Source organism: Tenrec ecaudatus, chromosome 18 (genome assembly GCF_050624435.1).
Source record: "Tenrec ecaudatus isolate mTenEca1 chromosome 18, mTenEca1.hap1, whole genome shotgun sequence".
Classification (NCBI taxonomy): domain Eukaryota; kingdom Metazoa; phylum Chordata; class Mammalia; order Afrosoricida; family Tenrecidae; genus Tenrec; species Tenrec ecaudatus.
This window is the reverse complement of record NC_134547.1, coordinates 73,794,650-73,815,508: the sequence shown is the minus strand read 5'-3', so window position 1 is coordinate 73,815,508 and position 20,859 is coordinate 73,794,650. Positions and strand designations below refer to the sequence as shown.

At 55.6% G+C, this 20,859-nt stretch overlaps 1 protein-coding gene across 2 annotated transcripts; it reads right to left on the bottom strand.

Moving 5' to 3' along the window:
* Positions 1-285: 285 nt before the first annotated feature.
* LOC142431372 (mitochondrial inner membrane m-AAA protease component AFG3L1-like) lies at positions 286-19,943 on the bottom strand. 2 transcript variants are annotated; one of them, XM_075536276.1, is made up of 17 exons: positions 19,759-19,941; positions 11,499-11,571; positions 11,135-11,203; positions 10,137-10,231; positions 9,689-9,838; positions 8,055-8,120; positions 7,586-7,710; positions 6,502-6,772; positions 5,130-5,267; positions 4,816-4,969; positions 4,270-4,377; positions 3,415-3,540; positions 2,970-3,080; positions 2,114-2,229; positions 1,696-1,896; positions 1,364-1,558; positions 286-1,229 (listed from the first exon to the last, which is right to left on the bottom strand). In XM_075536276.1, exons 1-17 carry the CDS (start codon positions 19,897-19,899, stop codon positions 1,011-1,013), a joined length of 2,358 nt encoding a protein of 785 aa, XP_075392391.1. In that variant the 5' UTR covers positions 19,900-19,941; the 3' UTR covers positions 286-1,010. The 2 variants fall into 2 exon arrangements, with proteins under 2 accessions (XP_075392391.1, XP_075392390.1); XM_075536275.1 differs by lacking the exon at positions 2,970-3,080 and having other exon boundaries at positions 19,759-19,943.
* Positions 19,944-20,859: the final 916 nt, after the last annotated feature.

Below are 20,859 nucleotides of genomic sequence, written 5' to 3'. Positions count from 1 at the left end.
CTGGGGGTGGGGGTACTGGCACAGACACTCCCCTGGGGATGCTGTGCACAGGCTGCACTGATCCAGGTCATGTTCTGGGGAGGAGTGCCCTGGATTTCGAGTCCCCAAGGGCTAGGGCATGCTGCCCACCCCCCTCCACCCCCCCTTCCGACACAGAAACCGGCACCAGGGGCAGGTGAGGTGCTGGGCTACAGCCAGCCCGTCAGCACCTGTAGGGATGTATGGGCGGTGACAAAAACGCTATCAGCAATGAACACTTTACAAACAGTGGAGACCAAAAGCATCCCAAGTTGGAGATTCTATTTTGAGGCTCTGAGGCAAAAGACAAATTGCTTGGAAAATTTTAGGCAACACTCCAGTGTCTGAGCTCTGGTTCAGGGAAGAGCCAGTGGGGGTGAGGGTGTGAGCCAAGTCATCCCACACCTTGGCCCCTGGTAGGGGTGACCCATGGCATAGCCGGGGGACCCTAGGAACCATGTGTATGCAGTGGATGAGGGGCTTACTCACCCCACCCTAAGTGAGCACTTCAGTGACAGGCCCACCTGCAGCCAGCCTCCAAGTCACACCCCATCCAGGCCCAATTGGCACCCCACCGAGAAGTCAGGGCTCCCCAGGTGCCTGGTGAGCTCCACAGGGCTGGCTGAATGCTGTCCTCCATGGTCAGCTGGAAAGCGGCCACCTCCCTTCCATGTCTCAATCACCACCATCACCACCACCCCCCAAGCCCGTGGTGAAGGCTGCTGGTAGACTGACACCCACTTCCCTTAGTACACCTGCTTCTTCCAGAGGCTCAGCATGGCCGCCACCCAGCAGTTCACTGGGAGGTTGGGTCCTGCCCAGGCCCCAGCCCTCTGGGGGCAGGTCAGAAATCCCGAGCCCCCACCACAGCACAGCCATGTGTCCAGGAAGAGAGAATCTGTAACTGAGTGCCTCGGAGGGCACCCCGAAGGGGTGACCATGGTTTAATGTGCGTCAGAGGCTGGGGTGGAGGTCGCGGCGGAGCCACTGAGCTACACAGGACTCTCTTGCACCCGGCCCTCTGCCTGCCCCTCAGTCCGCTCCTGGTTCCAGTCCTTCAGCCCCTCAGGGAGGGATGTGTCCTCATCCAGGCTGCCAGTGCCCTCCACAAACTCCTCGTAGGTAGACTTCTCCACAAAAGGTCTAGGCCCCAGCAGCTCCACCATGTCTGCCTTCTCCAGGACCTCTTTCTCCAAGAGCCGCTGCCCCACCTATGGAAAACACACACACACACACACACACACACGTACATCAGCCCCCAGCCACCGGAAGGGGCCATCTGGGACCTCACACATCGATCAGTCCCGGGAAGCCCACCCTTAGCTGACCCCTCCAGCCCACGTGCCTTCTCCACTTGCTCGCGGCAGCGCGTCAACAGCTCCAGGGTCCGGCCATGGGCCCTGCTGATAAGCTGCCGCACCTCCTCGTCGATGAGCTGGGCTGTAGCCTCGCTGTAAGGCTTCTCCACCAGTGCCCCGCCCTGCCGTGGTAGGTCAAAGGACACCTGGCCCAGCTTCTCACTCATCCCAAACTGGACGATCTGCAAGCACCCGGGAGTTGGTTAGCCTGCAGTCTGCACCACGCACCTGGGATGCCTGCCCATACCTGGGGTAATGCCAATGTGTGATGCCTCCTGCCTGCCCCGCCCTCAGGATATCACCCACGATGCTGCTGTACCTGAGAGTAGGCACTCTGAGTAACCTTTCGCAGGTCATCCTGGGCCCCTGTGGTGATCCGTCCAAAAAAGAGCTGCTCGGCGACCCTGCCCCCCAGCAGCATGCACATGCGGTCAAACAGCTGCTCTCGCGTGTACAGGTACTGCTCTCGGGGCAGGTACTGCGCATAGCCCAGCCCCTTTCCCCGGGGGATGATGGACACCTGCAAAAAGCAGCCAGGGCAAAGCCCGCCGTCACGCCTACCCGTGGGCACACAGGCCGTCCTGTGGAAGGCACCCGCGGAGTGCCAGTCCCTCAGGCAGCACATAACCACCTTCACCAGTAGGAGGGGTTCAGAGGGTGTGGTGGAGCAGAGCTGAGGGGGACGGAGGGACCTCGTGGAGGCGAGGGCATGAGGTGAGCAGCTGCAGGGAGCCAACCTTGAGTAGAGGGTCCGCATGCTCCAGGAACCAGCCGACCACAGCGTGTCCAGCCTCGTGGTAGGCCACAGTTGCCTTCTCGCTGGGCTGCAGGATCTGCGTCTTCTTCTCCAGCCCTGGAAACATGCTCCCCGTGAGCCAGGGGTGGGGCAAGAGGGACTGGAGGTGGGGGTCAGGAAGAGGATCCTGGCCCACCACACTCATCCCAAGTTCCACTGAGCCCCCCCAGTGCCTGATCCAAGGACACTTGCTTTAGCCCCATGAGAACAGGTTATGTGAGGGGTTCAGGAGACACCTGTGAGGCCCCCACATCCCCAGAGGACGCTGCCAGAAAGCTGGGGGTGGGAGTGGAGAGGATAGAGGAGGATGACGGGTGAAGTGAGGGTGACCAGCTAGCCCAGGGAGTCATAGCCCAACAAGCAATGCAGGCCCGGTGCGGGGTTAGGCTTAGCTCAGAGCTGCCAAGACAGCAGGTGGCCACTGAATGGGCACTCAGGGATCCTTCTGGTAGACCCACTGGGGAGTCCCACTCTGGAGGTTGGAAAAGCTTCTGCGCCCCAGTGTACTCTCACCCTCTGACCCACCTCAGGGTGACACAGGTGTTCTGGTCTGGCCCTGGGAGACCTTCGCCGGCTGAGGCTGTGGGGCTGAGGGCAGGGTCCAGGCTGCGCCACGGGGGCCCAGTTCATTGTGGTCAGTCGCAGCACCATCCCAGGAAACTGCCCGGGCCCAGGCCTCCAGCCTGCCTCTGACCTTTTAACCATCTCTCGCAGCCACCCTCTCTGCATGTCTCACTGAGGTCTTGGGTGGAAATTGGGTCCAGACCCTGTGTGCAGACGTGTGGGCTGGATCTCACCTCCCAGGACCCGCTCGATGGCCTGCTCAAAGTGCTTCTCCTGCACACAGGGGCTCAGGTGCCGGGCGGCGATCAGGGCTGCCTCATTGCAGACATTGGAGATGTCAGCCCCTGCTCGTGGCAGAAAGCTGGGGTCAGCCCTGACTTTGGGATCGGCCCTGCTCCCTCCCCTGAAAACCAAGCTGCCCAGCTCCCTCCATGTGGCATCAGGGCACCTGGAAGGGGGTCGACTTAGGTTTTACTTGAAAAGAAACAAGAAAAGCACAGGAGGGCAGGTGGGAGCTTGAGCCGCAGCAGGAAGGAGCGTGGCGTGTCCCTGTGACCCCAGATTCTGAGGGAAGGCTGAGGGGACAGGAGTACCATAGGCAACCAGCCCTGGGCTGAAGAAAAGCCGTGAGGACCATGACGCCCCCAAGAGAATTCACGTTCTGAGGTCCAGCATCACCTGTGAAGCCCGGGGTGTGTGCGGCCAGCTTCCTTGCCAGAGCATCCTTGCTGAGGCTCTCGTCCAGCTTCAGTGGGCGCAAGTGGACCTTGAAGATGGAGGACCTGCCTTTGATGTCGGGGGGTCCTGGAAGAGAGGCAGGCACCCAGGGCTACATCAGTGTGGGAGGGTGGAGGCGGTGCCCACCATCTGTCCTGGAGGCGCCCCGCAGCAGGGCCACCTCAGCATGGCATGGCTGTCGGAGGCAGGGAACAGGGCAGAGGGAGGGTCCCAGAGGCAGAAAGCAGGGCAGAACTTATGCAGTCCTCATAAAAACAACTCCCCAAAAGCGTAGACCTAAACTCACTCAAACTCACTGCCATCGAGTCTGCCCACTCACAGGGCCCCTAGAGGACCGAGCAGACCGGCCCCATGGGTTTCAAAGGCTCACTTCCTCCCCACAGAGCAGCCAGGAGGTTTAAACTGCTTACCTTGCAATTACAGCCTAAATGACAACCACACCATCAGGCGCCTTACTTCCTGGCCCAGGTGAAGTTGGCATTCCCAAGGCCACCACCTGGCCATACGACCTTCCCGAGCAGAGTCCCCAGGGAACGGCTGTTTACAAGCACACAGGTACAGGACCCAAAGGGCTGGGGTGAAGCCTAAGGGACCACCTTTCTCTCCTGGGTCATGCAGAAAGGTTTCCTGACAATGTGCTGGACAATAGAGCTGTGAAACCAGACGCAACCAGGAGCCCAAGGACCCTTCCTCCTTCTAAGATGTCACCAGTCACCTTTCAGGTACCACCCGTCTCAGCCAGGGGTCCACCCACCCAGAGGTAACTAGGGAAAGATAAGTCCCATGGGCAGCTACCGATGTAAATCTGCCGGTCGAAGCGGCCTGGCCGCATCAGGGCAGGGTCGAGGATGTCTGGGCGGTTGGTGCCAGCGAGCACGACGACGTTGGTGGAAGAGTTGAACCCTAGACACAGAGAGGCAGGTGGCACCTGAGCAGATCATAGGCCACGTCCCTAGTCACCTCCCCTCTTCCCTGCCCCACCTACAGGTACATCCTGTATACCTATACCTGCCCTTCCAGAGCTGCCCCATCCTCCCCGGTTCCAAGTGCTGGGAGGCGGGTGAGGAAGATGAGACACCTGCCCAGAGCTAGACTTGAGTGACTGCCCTGCAGTGCCCATCCCACCACAGCACCAATGGCTGGCTAACTGGGGGCCCTACTAGGACCAAGGGAGGGCAGACTTGTTCATCCTGGCCACAGCTCCCAGGGCTGGATGGAGAGCGCTCTCCCTGTGATGGGCTGCATTCGTCTCCTACTTTCTCTGTCATATTCTGGAATGTCCCAGAAGCACCTGGGCCTTTCCCCAGGGAGCATCAGGCTGGGCCCACAGCCTTCACTCACCGTCCATCTCCACAAGCATCTGGTTCAGCGTGTTCTCCTGCTCGCTCTGGCCCCCAAAATGTCCCCGGCCACGCTTCCTGCCAATCGCATCAATCTCGTCGATAAATAAGATGCACGGAGCGTTCTTCCTGGCCATCGCAAACATGTCACGGACCTACAGCAGGGGCCCAGAGGTCATCTTGCCCAAGTGCGACTGGGACAAGCGCACCCCAGCCCTGCCAGCTCTCTGTGTCCCACTCCCATGTGGTCCCATGTTAGTGAAGGACCCACATACTGTGGCCACCAACAGCTGCTGCCAGCCTCTGTCCACCCACCCTGGCTGGCCCAACGCCGACAAACATCTCCAGGAACTCCGATCCATTGACTGTGATGAAGGGCACACTGGCTTCCCCTGCGGTCGCTTTGGCCAAGAGGGTCTTCCCGGTACCAGGGGGACCTGTGAGCATGGCGCCCTGGAATGAGAGCAGGGAGCAGGGCGTCATCTCCACGTACACTCACTGCAACTGTTTCCTCACACAGCTCTGATAAGGGTCATTAACTCAGCCAAGACCTTGCCCAATCTTAGAGGCTCCCAAGAGAAGCTTACACACTATGGACACAGTGCAGGATGCTCAAGCCCCCTGGGCCCCACCCAGTGGGCGGGTAGACAGGCGAGCAGCTTTTTGTTTTTTTAATCATTTTATTGGGGTGATTTCTGAGGGAAAACTCCCCGGGTGGCACTGTGGGGTCAAAGTGGGTGAGCTGTCAGCACTTCCGGGTTCTACCCCTGGGACTCAGCGAGGCCAATGCCTTCCCTTCCCCGACACCCTTCATGACATCAGCAAGACTTCCGAACAGGGCACGCTCCATTTTCCATCCCTGTGTGACTTCAAGTCAGAGCCTCGAAAGGGAGCGCTGTGTGGCTTCATGAGAATCTACTCATGGCCGGGGGGCCCAGACCCCACAGCCCTGAGGGGAGTTCACACAGAGCCCCCACCCACCATGCAGAAGGGCTCTGCACCACAGGCTCAGGAGCCAGCCTATTAGCAAATAATGTTCCAGAAGAGGCATGCTGATGGAATTCCTGGGCAGAAACCCCGTAAGGAAAAGCTCACGGTCACACACCACTGTCCACTGCCCTGAGTGACCCTGGGGCATCTTCTCCCTGCCCACCAGGAGACCCTTGGCCAGTTGGGAAGCTTCTCAGCAGCTGAGAGGCCCACCCTCTTTTTCACGCACACTCCTATTACAAGCACCTGAGAACTCTGAACCTCTCAAGGCACAGCCCCTGAACCCCAAGCTAATGAGGGAGTGACAGCTGTTCGAAGGCCTCATCACCCTCACTGCCGCCCAGCTGCCCACAGTCAGCAGTGCACCCTCCTGCTCAGCACCCCCACCTGCACAGGGCAGCAAACCAAACTGGGGTAGACACAGCCACCTGGAGCTAGGATGAGTGTCTGCACCGAACTCCAGACCAACTCCCACTCAGCGAATGGGCTGCATGCAGTTCAGGGCCACGAGTCCCAGGCTTTCCCATCACACACTGTTCCTCAAGGACACCAGATGCCAGCTCTTCCCCACAGGCCCAGAGGGCCATAACCTCGTGGTGAGGCAAAGCTAAAGCTGTCGGAGTCTAGCCAGCCCAGCTCCCCAAGTGTGGGCCTCGGCAGGCTGCCTGGAGGTGTTGACACTTCCAGCAATCAGTACCTTGGGGATTTTGGCTCCTAAGTCTTGATATTGCTTTGGGTTTTTCAGGAAATTCACAAACTCCATGATCTCCAACTTGGCCTCTTCGCAGCCAGCTACGTCGGCAAAGCGCACATCCACACTGTTCTTTAGGATGCGGGCCGTTGTCTCTCCCACGCTGAAGATGCCCCCGCCACGCCCACCGCGCCCAGCCCCCATCGGGCCCCTCCGCACAGCGTACAAGAGGATCCCCACCAGGAGCAGGGTGGGCACCAGGCTGCGAACGAAGGAGCTGGGAACCAAGAAAAACAGCATTAGGGTGGCTCAAGGACTTGAGGCCGACGTACCTTCAGGCTGATGCAGAGCAGGCTGTGCTAGGATGCCACACTGCGACACAGGACACAGTGCATGTTCCTGCAGGTTTCAATGTCCACGTACAGATTGTGGCTTTCCCCAGGGGCTGGCCTCACGGCAGGGCAATTTAACCCTGGGCTACCTGGGGAGACTGCAGTAGCGACAGCGGACACCGTGCCCTTTGCAAGTAACTGAGCTCCCATTTCAGCTCTCCCCTCTCTTCTCTCTTATAGGCCAAGGAGCACAAGAAGGCTGAGGGCTGAGGCCTCCTGAACCACCCGCCCGCTGTCAACGTTACTTGTGCTCCAGAGCAAACCACATAAACCCACCATTCCTATGAGGCAAAAGGAGGGAGGCCTGAGTCTGCAGGACATGGCCGCCCAACTGGCCTGCAGACAGCATGGGCCCAGAACTCTGCCTATCCCACGGGAACAGAAATGACTTGAGGCACACAGGTGGCCCCAGAATGGTCAGAGGGACCTGGCATCACACATTCAGGGCAGAAGAGACAAGAGTAGGGAACCCAAGGCCCAGGGGCTCAGTCAGGACAGGGGCCCCTGTAGCTTCTGGGGACCCCAAAAGTCTCCTAAGAAGGGACATTTCTGCTAGGGTGACCCTGAGAGCCAGAGCTCAAATCTTCCTGCTGCTCTACACTGGCCCCCGGGAGACAAGCAAGGACTCTGCTCCTTGCTGCAGGCACAGCAACCGCTAGCTCATGAGCAGCCCAGCAGCCGGCCTCACGCGTGCTCACCCGTCACTCTCTGTGGTGTACACAACTGCGGCGTGGTTGGCCGGCTCGATGCCCAGCTCCCACTGCGCCGACTCCAGGTTCCGCTCAAACGTGTCCACGCTGCCAATGTTGAACCACACCGACTTCTACCAAGACACAGAAAGCTGACAGCCAGCAGAAAGGGCCTCGGCCCCCAGCTTCCTCTGCAAGTGCTTCCTCTAGCAGGGCCCCTGCCCAGCCCGCCTTCCACAGCAGGGTTGAGCCCCTTAGCTGAAAGCGTTGAGCTCCAGGATCAGTCTGACACGCTGGAACCACTGCTGGAACCTGCCCCTGATGACATCTTGCTGTGCTTGCTTTTACTCATGGCCACAGTCTTACACAAGACCAACTGCAAGTCTGTTGCCCATCAACAGAAACACTAGCAAACCTGGGGGGAGGGGGCGCGCTCCTTTAAACTACACAGAAACCACCGCCTGCCAGGAAAGCTCACCTCTGCCGCCCCAGGGGCAGGAATGACTCGCACATACTGCTTGTTCACCACCTCCAGTCGGTCCACCTGGAGAGTATAGCGGAGGTGAAAGGGGGCCTGTGATGGCTTCCCCTGGCCCTTGGACATGCCCAGCTGAGGTTGGATGCTGCTCCCAGCAGTGAGCAGAGGATGGAGCAACTCCACACCACTGCGAGGGCCCACAGTGATGTGAGAGCAGAGCCCGCTGCTGACGACCAGGCCGGTGCTCAGGGCCCTGTCTGCCCAGAGACACACCGTGCAAACAGACACGGGGTCTGAGCTGTTTAGCTACAAGGGCAGCGCTCACTCACTCACTCTCTCACTGACTCTCTCACTATCTCACTAATTCTCTCACTCACTATCTCACTCACTCACTCCCTCACTCTCACTCACTCACTCACTGACTCACTCTCACTCACTCACTCTCACTCACTGACTCACTCCTTCACTCTCATTAACTTACTATCTCACTCATTCTCTCACTGACATTAACTCTCACTCACTCTCTCACTTACTCATTAACTCACTCTCTCACTCTCACTAACTCACTCACAATCTCACTCTCACTTACTCTCTCACTCACTCACTCTCACTATCTCACTCACTCTCACTGCCTCACTCTCACTCCCTCACTCTCACTCCCTCACTGACTCACTCTCACTCACTCTATCTCACTCTCATTCACTCACTGATATTAACTCACTCTCTCACTCACTAACTCTCACTCACTCACTCTCTCACTTACTAACTCACTCTCTCACTCCCTCACTCTCATTAACTCACTCTATCTCACTCACTCACTCTTTCACTTACTAACTCACTCACTCACTCACAATCTCACTCACTCTCTCACTGACTCACTCTCACTGACTCTCTCACTCAATTTATCACTCACTCTCACTCAATCTATCACACTCACTTACTCTCTTACTAACTCTCTCACTCACTTATTCTCTCACTCACTATCTCACTCTCCCTCACTCTCACTCCCTCTCTCTCACTAAAAAAAAGAAAAGAAAAACAAAACAAGGGCAGCGCTTGTGTGTTCACACCCAAAGTGGGTGTGGGTCACACGACTAGTGAAGGTGAACCCAACACAAGCTCCTGGCCCTGTGGCCAGCCCACAAGACGGGGCTCAGGGCCCTACCTGGAGCATCTGGAGCAGTGGCACCCAAGGTCTGTAGCTTGGAGAGGGAGCATAAGGGCTCTGCACAGCCCGAGGTGTCTCACGGGGGGGGGGGGCGGGGGGGCCCCGAGGCCCTTGGAGCTCTGATGCTGGAGCCCAAGGGAGCGCAAGGTAGGGAGCTCTGGGCTCAGCCGCCAGAGCTATAATTCCTGGCTTGGAACTTGTCAAAAGGAGACTGCAGTTCTCAGCCACACAACTTGGTCGGGGAGGGATTTTTCCTAGGAACATCACTGGATGGGGAGCAGCTGGGAGCCAACAGGATACCCTAGGCTGCATGTCTCTCCATGAAGTCACCCAAGAGCGGAGGGATGTGCACAGTGCTCCCTGGCCCCAAAGGCAAGGAGCCCCTCTGGTGGGGAAACCCATGATCAGCAGAAGTGGGAGGGGCCCAATCCCCCAACCCCACCCCGCCCAGTGCATAGCCTCTCACCAGACCACGGGCCAGGTAATACTGCACAAAGTGCTTCCAGCTGATTTCTTTTCCGGGGTCTCGGAAGTAGAAGTACAAGAAGCCTGTGGCCAGGCCAGCTGCCAGCACGGCCAGGCTTCGAAAGTCCTTGTCATCCCATGGGAGCTCGCCCTGCCAGGGGAGTGGGGAGGTTGGGGGCTTGGGTCAAAGGGCAATGAAGACATCCTTCCGTTGTTCAGTTTCTCACTGCCCCTGCCAGGCATATGAGACCCGGCACGGTGCCACCCTGTGTAGGAGATGCTGAGCAGCCGAGTGCCTCTCTCCCAGCTCTCAACACGTCTTTGGATCTGACCTTTCAAAAATTAAACCTTTTCATAAATTAAACCTTCCTGTAAGCTCCCTCCCAAATTAGCAGTGCGCTCACACCAGTGGGGCCCTGCCGCAGCCAGGCCTGCGGTGGCACACCTACCTTCTGTAGCCGCCTCCACCAGTCAGCACCATCCCGTCGGCCGCCTCTCTTGCCACCATCGCCCACCGGCCCAGCACCCTTGGGTTCACCAGTTTCTAAGAGGAAACAGTTTGACTTTAGAAAGCCAATGCATGTAACTGCGGAGAGAGGGGTTAGGGGGTGCAAGGCCCTCTCCTACCCCCTTGCCAACAGCCAGGAGGCCTTCTGGAAGCACACAGGGATGGGGAGAGGAGGGGCAGCCTCGTCCAGCCTTGAAGGATGGACAGATGTCTAGCACCCCCAGTCCTGAGGAGGGGCAGGAGCATCAGTACACACCACAGACCCAGGTTTGGCCTCTGCAGTTGGGAGGGACTACACCCAGAGTGACTCGGTTGGCTGGGCTCGACACCAGGTGCTTGCTGGGCTTTCCTTTCAGGCACCTCATAGACACCTCCTGCCTCCTAGGGCTGGTGCCCATGCCTCACCCCTGAGGTGAAATGGACACTACTGGCAAGGGGCTGCAGACACCCTTCAGACTCACCCGCTGCCCACAGACCAAGATGCCATCGCACCATTTCTGGCCAGCCAGCATATGGGGGACAGAAGGAAGCCTTGGGCTGCTGCCTGCTGGGACTTCGCAGGGGCTCTCACTTCTGCACAAGTGCCTCCCCTGCCTGCAGGTCCATCAGAAGTGACTTCCAAGACCCTACCTGGTAGCTGGGGCCGAAGTCAGGGTCATGCCTGCCAGAGCAACTCTGAACACCACCTCACAGGTCAGGTGCTTAAATCACCTCCACCCGGCAGCCCAGGAGGGAGGGACACCCAGTCCCTGTGGTGGGGAGCTGGCCAGACCTGGGCAAAGGCATCAGGGCAAACAGAGGTCGGCTCTGTGGTGGGGAGCCAGTCACTGGCCTGGCTTGGCAGACAAGAGGCCAGCTCTGTGGCAGGCCCACCCACAGCTCCTTCCGGCCTGTCCCCTGCCACCACCTCCCCCAGGTATGCAGGGCTAGCCAACCGACCTTTCTTGGGAGCCGCTGGTTTGTCTGAGTCTGTGGTTCTTCCACTCCTCTGGAAGTACTCCTCAAGGCCTTGAGGACAAAACACTGAGGTCGTACTACTTACTGGCAGGGTCACACTGGATAGCCCCCCAGTGTCTTATCAGGATAGCACTCTCTCATCTTCCCGCCCAGAATGCATAGCCTCGGGGCAGCTCAGGGGCCCAGTGAGACAGCAACAGGGGCACATGGAGGGGTGGGGGGTCTCATAGGACAGACAAGGGGTGCCTAGGATGGGGAAAGGAGACCCACTGAGATTTCAGCAGGGGTGCCTGAGACGGGGTTGGTTCTAAAGAACTCAGCAGAAGCACCTCAGGGTGAGACTCACCTTTGGGTAGCGGAAAACAGGATGCTGGCCTCACCCTCAGAACCAGCTGTTGGCAGAAGCTTCGCTGGAGGCCCTGAAAGGGGAGGGAGGGTCAGTGCCTTCTGTGGGCAGTGGGTTTCTCACCTGGAGACCAGGCTCCTGGAGCCCAGGAGGGAAAAGATCACAGCCAGGGAACAAGCCTGGTTCTAGGGCTGAGGTCATAGAAAGCAAATTCAGGGCCTTCTGACTTGCCCGCTGGTCAGTCAGGGGACCTGCATGCCATCCTGACCTGGGCCTTCTTGGACCATAGCTGCCCAGGGCAGGTCCACTGACACGAACACTGGACAGGAGAGGATGGGGGCACTTTGGATGTTCCAGAACCATAGGTCTTAGGCCTTTACACAAACACGACAGCAATAAGAGCCACCACAACGATAAAAAGCCAACTCCCGAACCCCTTTGAGAATACACGTGTTTGGAGCAGCATCGACTGCACTCTGCAAAACCAGCAAAGCCCTTGCAAGTTAGCACTCTTACCCAGCCAGTGGGTCCTGCACACACGGCAAGCACCAAGCCTGTACCTCAGGTAGAAGTGCCCCGATGTCCCCAGCAGAATCCCTGTGGGTTAACAAGGTGAGGCGTGGCCAGAGATGACATGTCATCTACTCGATCTTGCAACCTTGGGACCTCCAAGGAGATGCTTGGACAGACACACAGGCTGACCAGGTGCCCACGAATAGATGTAGGTCTGACAAAGGGTATTTATTCGTGCATATTTACTCTTTTAAAAATGAAAGGAACAAAACTAGGAGAAAGAGAACGGTGCTGGCTGCAACTATGGTCACAATGTCCCCACCTCCCAATCCCCCTAGGGCGGGCCTGCCTACTGCAGCCCATCTCCAGCACCTGGAATGAAGCTGCATTCAGCTGGGAGGATGAAGATACCATGGAGACACGTGTGGTCGGTGGTTCAACCCCAACAGTCACTCCATTGGAGAAAGATGAGGCTGTCTGCTCCCAGAAAGATATTTAACCCTGAAAACCCTATCCAGAGCCGCCATGAGTCAGAATGTCAATTGTCTCCTCAGGGTGCCTTCACACAAAAGGATCCTATCACAGCCGTGTTGGGCTGTTAACTGTGAGGTCAGCAGTTCGAAACCAGCAGCTGCTCCTGAGAGAAAGAGGCAGCTTTCTCCTCTCATAAAGAGTGACCATCCCAGAAGCCCACAGAGGCTGTTCTACCCTGTCCCACAGGGTCGCTGTGAGTCAGACATGACTCCCTGGCAGTGGCTTTCCAGGGGGGCCGATGGGCCACTTAGATTCAAGGTGGATAAGTCAGCTCAGAAGACTATGGGCCTTCAAAGGGGTCAAAGGGCTACAATGAAAGGTTGTGAGAAAAACCTCACTGCAATGGTGAGGGGAGAGAACCTCACTGCAATGGTGAGGGGAGAGAACCTCACTACAATGGTGAGGGGAGAAAACCTCACTGCAATGGTGAGGGGAGAGAACCTCGCTGCAATGGTGAGGGGAGAGAACCTCGCTGCAATGGTGAGGGGAGAGAACCTCACTGCAATGGTGAGGGGAGAGAACCTCACTGCAATGGTGAAGGGAGAAAACCTCACTGCGATGGTGAAGGGAGAAAACCTCACTGCAATGGTGAAGGGAGAAAACCTCACTGCGATGGTGAGGGGAGAGAACCTCACTGCGATGGTGAGGGGAGAGAACCTCACTGCGATGGTGAGGGGAGAGAACCTCACTGCAAAGGTGAGGGGAGAGAACCTCATTGCAATGGTGAGGGGAGAGGTCAGAAAAGCTGCAGGGAGGGATTGTTTTTCCACCCAAACATCCCACCTGCTCATTCTTCAAGGGTAGCAAGAGCTGTCCGAGGAAATGTCATTGGGAAACCACATCCCAGCCCCATCTTGCCCCGCAGACTTAATTTTGTACCCCAAACTCAAAAAGCACGTCCAAGGAATGCCATTTGAGCCCCTTGGGGAGGGTGTCCAGACTGGCATTTGGATATGGCACAGGCCTGGGTACAGGTTCACCAGGGATCAGTAGTGACCAGAGATCCAACTCAGCAGGACAGTGCACATCGCCAGCATCGCCCCCAGCACTAGGGGCCAAGTTCAAGCCCAGGGCACCAAGATTGGGCACTCAAGCACCGTGGTGGGGTGGGAGGGTGGCCACTGTGGAAACGCTTCCAACTGTGGGAATGTGAGCAGAGAAAGGAAGGTGCATGCACACACTCCCTCTCACAACAGCAAGCGGGAGACAGGCCAGAGGGGGGTGAAGTAAGGAGGGCACATGCACACGATGGGCTGCATGCTGCGTGGAAGAATGACGAGACAAGGGTTACCTGGAGATCACCGTGTGGAGGACAAGTAGTCAGTCTCAAAAGGACACACAGTGCGTGGGGACTGTAGTACTTATAGCCTGGAAGGTTTTCACCCTAGCGGAAGCAGTCTTTGGGGGTGAACGGGGCGGGAGGGGAAGGAAAGGTGAGTCACTGACAAGAGGGCAGACACATACTCCCTCGGGTGAGGGGAAGGCAAGGAGATAGAGGTCAGCTGTGGAGACTGGACTCCATATGACAAAAACCAGGTAGATGCATCATTCAATGAATAACGGATTTGCTTTGTGGCCCTTCACTTGATTCACCATAAAAAGTAAACTCCAAACTCCAATACAAAAAAACGAACTCTGCCAATGAAGCCATTCCAACATATAGTGACCCTACAGGACAGAGTCGACGCGCCCCTGTGGGCTTCCAAGGCGATATTGATGGGAGAAGACAGCCTCGTCTTTCTCCCTCGGAGTGGCAGGGGCTTCAAACTGCGGCCTTTTCACTTAGCAGCTTCACTCCTCACCCACCCGCTTCCAGGGCCCCTCCCCCAAAGAGAGAAACAGGGCACACACACTGAGCAGTGTGTTAGAAAATGTATAAATCTGAACCCAAGTGGAAAGTGAATTTAGAGAATGACGAGGGCAACGAATGTATAAGGGTGCTTTACTCAATTGATGTATGTATGGATTGTGATAAGAGTTGTATGAGCCCCAATAAAAAGATTTTTTTTAAAAAGAAAATGTATAAATCTGAGGGAGATGCTATGCCAAGAAACAAGAGCTTCACATTTTCATAATTTTGTGTTTAAAGGTCTCTATAGAGTTTTGAGCAATACTTCTTGACAGAGCCCCGTGGGACAGGGTTATGCACTGGGCTGCTCTCCACAGGGCAGCAGTTGGAGGAAGCCAGGTCTTCTATTCCTGGGCACGGTGACAGTGTCAGACACCCCGGGGGCAGTTCCACACTGCCTGTGAGTCAGAAACGACTTTGTTGAAGTGAGTTTGTTTTGGGGGGGTTGGTAGGGAAACAAAATGACTTGGTATGGGTCTACTATCCACAGCCTTTGTAAGGCCCACCGAATGACTGGGTGGGACCATACAAATAAGGCACATTATTTAACTCTAATTAAAAGGGCTGGTCAGCTTTGCCGTTCCAATGGGTATAAAGAAAGGGAGGCATTTCAGAAACAAGAATAGAGAATCCCCCCAAGAAGGAACGAGAGGCAGAGCATGCCTGCGATCACTGTGCAGAGGCAGCGCCAAGACCATGAGACAGAACTGCAAGCTGCCAGGCTCCTGGAAGTGGTAACCTGCTGAGTACCTCTGGGAAAGAAGCGAGTTTGTCGAGTGAGGGCACCGCCTTTGGGACATTTAGCAGCTCTAAAGAGCTTTGTGATATCTGCCTGAGCCAGGCAGAGGCAGGGGCCACGTGGCTGAGAACCAGAGGGAGACATTTACCTACCACAGGACAAGAGAAGTGTGTCCTGACTTTACAGCCTGGTAACTTCCCTCCCAAAGACACCAACCGTGCTGCCATCCAGCGGATGCCTACTCAAAGCAACCCTAGAGAGCAGGGGAGAACTGCCCCTGGGTTTCCAAAACTGTCACTTGTCACAGGAGTAGAAAGTCCCATCTTTCTCCCTCTGGTATGCTGCTGGTCTTGAACTGCTGACTTTTTGGATCACATCCCAATTCATAACCACTATGTCACCAGGGCTCCAGTTAACTTTCCTAATAAACTCCATAACCATACATATTGTCTGTGAGGTCCATGTGACCACTGCGATGGTCACTGAGCCCTGAAAGCAATGTACCTGAGGGAAGGGTGGTGTCCTGCAAGCACATGAGAGCAGAGGCATGTCTGACCCCTGCCTGGCAGGAGCCACCCCTGGGCCGACATGGAGGTGGATTCTTGCTCCCTCCTGCTCAGGAGGTCACGTCCATCACATACACCAAAGGCAGAGCATGCCTATAATGGATCGGCATGCCCCAGAAAGGCTCACACTGATGCATGCCGTAAGATGGATGAACTTGGGAAGCATTATGCTGAGCAAAGTAAGTCACTCACAAAAAGGGCATCTCAATCATCTGAAGTAAGCAAGTAAAAATAAATAAATAAGCAAGTAAACAGAAACCAACAATCACTCATGGCTACCAGGAGTGGGAGGGAGAAGAAATGGCTTGGAGGACATTGAATTCGTTTAATGGCAGTGGGATATTTTCAAAAAGGATATTCATCATGTGACCCGAGATGAAGTGCCATCAGGTCCTGCTCTGCTTCCCGCTCCCGCGACAACCACAGACTCAACTCCCAATTGCAAAAGGTCATAGTCAGTGCAGGTCACAGGCCAACAGGCCGCCTCCTAAACAAAATGTCACTGCAGGGTAGCCAGCCACAGGGCACCACACCTTTTAACTGTAACACACATTGTTCCTGTCCCTTCAGCCAGCAAACCATCACATGCCCCTGCTCGCCATCCTGGTTAGTAGATTGTCTAACTAATGAGAGACGGATGAATGCTTGAGGCTGGGGCAGAAGTCAGAAGTTCACCCAACTTCCTCTCTCCCTCATAAATCAAAACTATGCAAGTCTCAGACTCACCAGTGAGACAGTAGGCCTGTCGACACTCAGCACACAGCTGAATTCAGCAGTGAGCGAGAGTCTCTGCCCTCTGCCCACCTGCCAATCCTGCTGGCAACAACTTCTCGTATACACAGTCTCCACAGAGATGTAAGAGAGAGAGTCCGTTCTTGAGGACAGAAAACAAAACCAAAGAATCTTCCTAGTACTGCCTGGGGACCATAGCACGTTCCTGGGACATGGGACGCATTAAACTTACCTAGCTATAGAAAGTTAAAGTTAAAGTTACCCTTCATGTCCATCCAGTGTGCTCACTGACCATGAACACGTGCCACTGGAAACCGCAGCAAGCCTTTCACAGGGGCAGAGTGAGTGGAACCCGAGGGAGAGATCGGGATGGTGCCTAAGCCTGAGGCACTGGAGCTGGAGAGGCCTGCACTGCTAGGCCATCCTTGGTCTCTACTCCTCTTCCATAAACCAGGATGACTGTAGGCTTTTACACCAAATAGCAGGTCCGTGCCCTGGAGCCGTGAGGCTGGTTAATAACCACTCCACGGAGAAACTTATCAAACGCAACAATGGGCACAAACATGAAAGCAACCGTGAGGACAGCCAGGCCAGGCAGTGTTCATGGCTACCATTCTGCTGTTGATGGACAGTCACTCTGAGTCAAACCTGATGCCACCCCACCAAGTGGAACAGAGAACGAGAAAAACTTATTTAGGAGGGTAGCCAGCGGAGCATCCAACAGAACCAAGCTGGTTAGTGGGTACTTGAATTACCCTGATTAAGTGATATTTATGTGAATTTCTGCTAGGTAGCAGGGCAGTGGTTCTCAACCTCCCTAATGCTGCGACCCTTTAATACAGTTCCTCATGTTGTGGTGACCCCTCATCCATAGAATTATTTTCGTTGCTACTTCATCATTGTAATTTGGCTACTGTTATGAATCTGGTGACCCCTGTGACAAGGTCATTCGATCATAAAAGGGGTCACGACCCACAAGTTGAGAACCTCTGAGATAGGGGGTTGCTCCTCTCCATGCCTAGAGGGCCCCCTACAGGAAGTTGGGAGCTGATGAAGGTTAAAGGGCATGTGCAAATTCAGGCCCTGGAGCCTGGAAGGCAGTGCACCTGGGTGGGCCCAATCTAGTCCAGGAGGGCTTAATTCAGTCAATGGGGTCGACCACGCCTCCCAACGGAAGGTCTTTAAAAAAGACTGGAACTTGGAGACCACCTGCTCTTTTTTAGCTCTTTTCCTCCATGTGTGGCTGGACCGATTACACACACACCACCACCAGCACCCCCCCCCCTTGCCATGAGGGTGCCTGTGTTCAGCTGACTGTAATGCCTGAAACTGCTGCTATACTATATAAAAACCCACTTGGATCACAAATTAGGCTTTGGCATGAATTCTTTCTCATGAGAAGCCAAGGACCGAGGCATTTCCCACAGAGGAATCTGACATTCCTTCTGTTAGAAGAGACAAAAGAGACAGAAGGTCTCAAATATAGTTTTGTTTTAAACATTTTATTAGGGACTCATACAACTCTTATCACAATCCATACATACATCAATTGTGTAAAGCACCCTTGTACATTCATTGCCCTCATCATTTTCAAAGCATTTGCTTTCCACTTAAACCCTTGGCATCAGGTCCTCTTTTTCCCCCCTCCCTCCTCACTCCCCCCTCCCTCATGAGCCCTTGATAATTTATAAATTATTATTTTGTCAGATCCTGCCCTGTCCGACGTCAAATATAGTTTACAGAGAACTTATTGAGTCTTCAGCAGGGCAACGATATCTCCAGATGGGGGAGATCATCAGCAGGAGGTCACAATGGCACCCAAGCATGTAGAGGGACTCAGAGTATTAAACAGGACACGGACAGGAAAGGAGGTCACAAAAGCATGACTGGTGGCAGGTCAATATGTCGTTGTTGTAGGCAGGACTGCAAAGGCAGGAATGGAAACATGATTGGGAGACACACACTGTGCTATACAGAAGAGCTTACAGATTGGTACAGAGCCCTCCAGTCAGGTAATCAGGCTGTAACTCGGGACTCCCCCCAAGTTCCACCAAGGACACACCAGGCAATTTTTTAAGGCAGGGGAGGGTAATGGCAGGCCCAGGGCCCATATAAGGCCCACAAAATCATCAATACCAGCTAATGTCACATGCCCGACCAAAGAGCAGCAGTTCCAGCCATCACAGCACAACCATTCATTCAATCAGCAGAATTGGTCCTAACTCAGAAATGCCACTGCAGGTTTCCGAAACTAACAATCTATGGGAGCAGAAAGCCTCATCTTTCCTCCAAGGAGCAGCGGGTGGTTCTGAACAGCTAGGCGTGAGTTAAATATCTGACCAGAAAGGCCTGTGAACAATATATCAATATCTATATGGCAGTAAAAAGGTTCCTCACCCCTGCTCTAGAGGCTAGGCACCCTCTCTGGTTAAGGGCAGTGATGATAATCCACTTTGTATGCACTCGGCCTGAGGGCAGGGCCTTTCACATAGTTCAAGTCAGAAAGACCTCAAAGGAAGCTTGAGTCCAGTGGAGACTCAACATCGGACTTCCAGCTAGCCTTCTGCAAACGTAGTACTCAGAACTATAATATACTTCTAACCATGAGTCGTGTTACAGCCCATATGCAGGTGGGCTATACTTCCTAAAACATTTCAGACTACAAAAAGCCAAAAGACGCAGTAAGAGCATAAAATAGAGTGAGTATATGAAAGAAGAGTTCTGCGATTCATTATCTGGGGGCAAGAGTCTCATCTTTCTCCCACAGAGCAACTAGAGGCGTCGAACTGCCGATCTACGAGGTTAGCAGGCCAATGATCCTCTGAGGCACAAAAGCCCCATGAGCAAGATGCTGCATTGTTAGGAGGCCGGGTCAAGAAGGTCTCGCAGTTCAAACTCTCGGCGTACTATCGAATCTGTTTGATAAGCAGCCCTGCGAGGGGCATGTCGGAAGAGGCTGTAGCACCGCGTAGCACCCCAAGAAGCCGGAGCGAGCTGCCCAAGATGACCTGCTTTAGGTGATGGTAGCGGAGGGACTCAAACTTACATCGATCCAGGTGACACTGGGCAGGGATGGGGGCACCTGTCCAGTTTGAGGACAGTGGGTAGTGACTGAGAGGAGCAGAAATTGGGACGAAGCGGGTCCAAGAGGGCAGGAGGCTGAGGAGCCGAGCTTTGGCAGAATCGAGAGGTGGGGCCACTTCACTGGGTACACGCCCACCACCTCCTCGAACTGGCCGGCGCACCACGATGGCGTCACTGCCGCGTCGAACGCAGTCAGGGCCCGCCCCTGCCGCCCGGAACCGACTGACAGCGCCCCTTGCTTACCTCCTGGGCGGTGCCGAGGGCCCTCAGGCTGGTGCTGGCTGTTCTGACGCCTCCTAGGCCACCACCGCCGCATCGCCACAGCACAGCGAGCGGCCTGGCCAACGCCCGCCCGCCAGCTGCTGCCACCAGCCAGTGCGACATCCCCCGCCCCCGACTGCGCGCCGCTAGGGCGCGCGCACGCGCAACACGGTAAAGGTCACAGTCGCCAAAGCTCCTGCGCGTGCGCAAGGGGCCCCAGGCGCCGCCCAGGGACCTCTGTTTAGATGTCTACTTCACCGCCGGACCCTCGAAGGAGTTAAACAGGAGCGCCTCCTTATCTTACTCAGACACCTGAGCACAGGAAACCCGGCGACGGACTCGAGCCAGGAGCGGAAGGATAAACAGCTCCACTGGACTTTTTAAGAGTCTGGCACATCCAAGGACACCTACTTTCGGGGTCCTCCCTGGGAAGTGGCTCACAAAAGTGAGACCCTCATCTCAGCGCCGCCCACCAGTTATCAGCTTCCTAGCTAGACCCAGTACTCACCCTCACGGGTTGCATGTTAGCGCTCGGATCGACGCCACTGCTGGACAGTACTGCAAGGCAGGCCCGTGGTGTTGAAGCTCCACAGGGACGTCAGCTCACTTCTCCGTTTTCTTTGAACAGATTAGGCGAGGGTGGTCACAGACTTTATTGCCCCTAGACAGCTATAGTTCCATTACGTGTGGGAGCAAACATGCCTGGGAAAAGGCCTCTTAATGCATCTGTCATCCTGAGGGCCAAAAGGGAGCGCAAGGCCATCACCCTCAACATCAAGTTAGAGGTGCTGCGGCGCTTTGAAGTGGGTGAGAAGCTCAGCCAGATCGCCAAGGCCTTGGGCCTCGCAGTCTCCACAGTGGCGACCATCCGGGACAATAAAGAAAAAATCAAAGCGAGTTCACAAATAACGACCCCCCTGAGAGCCTCGCGGCTGACTCGCCACCGGAGTGCGGTGATGGAGAACATGGAGCGCTTGTTGAGCGTGTGGCTGGAAGACCAGAGCCAGCGGAACGTGCCGCTGAGTGTCGCCATCATCCAGGAGAAGGCTAAGAGCTTGTTTGACGACTTACAGCGGAAACAGG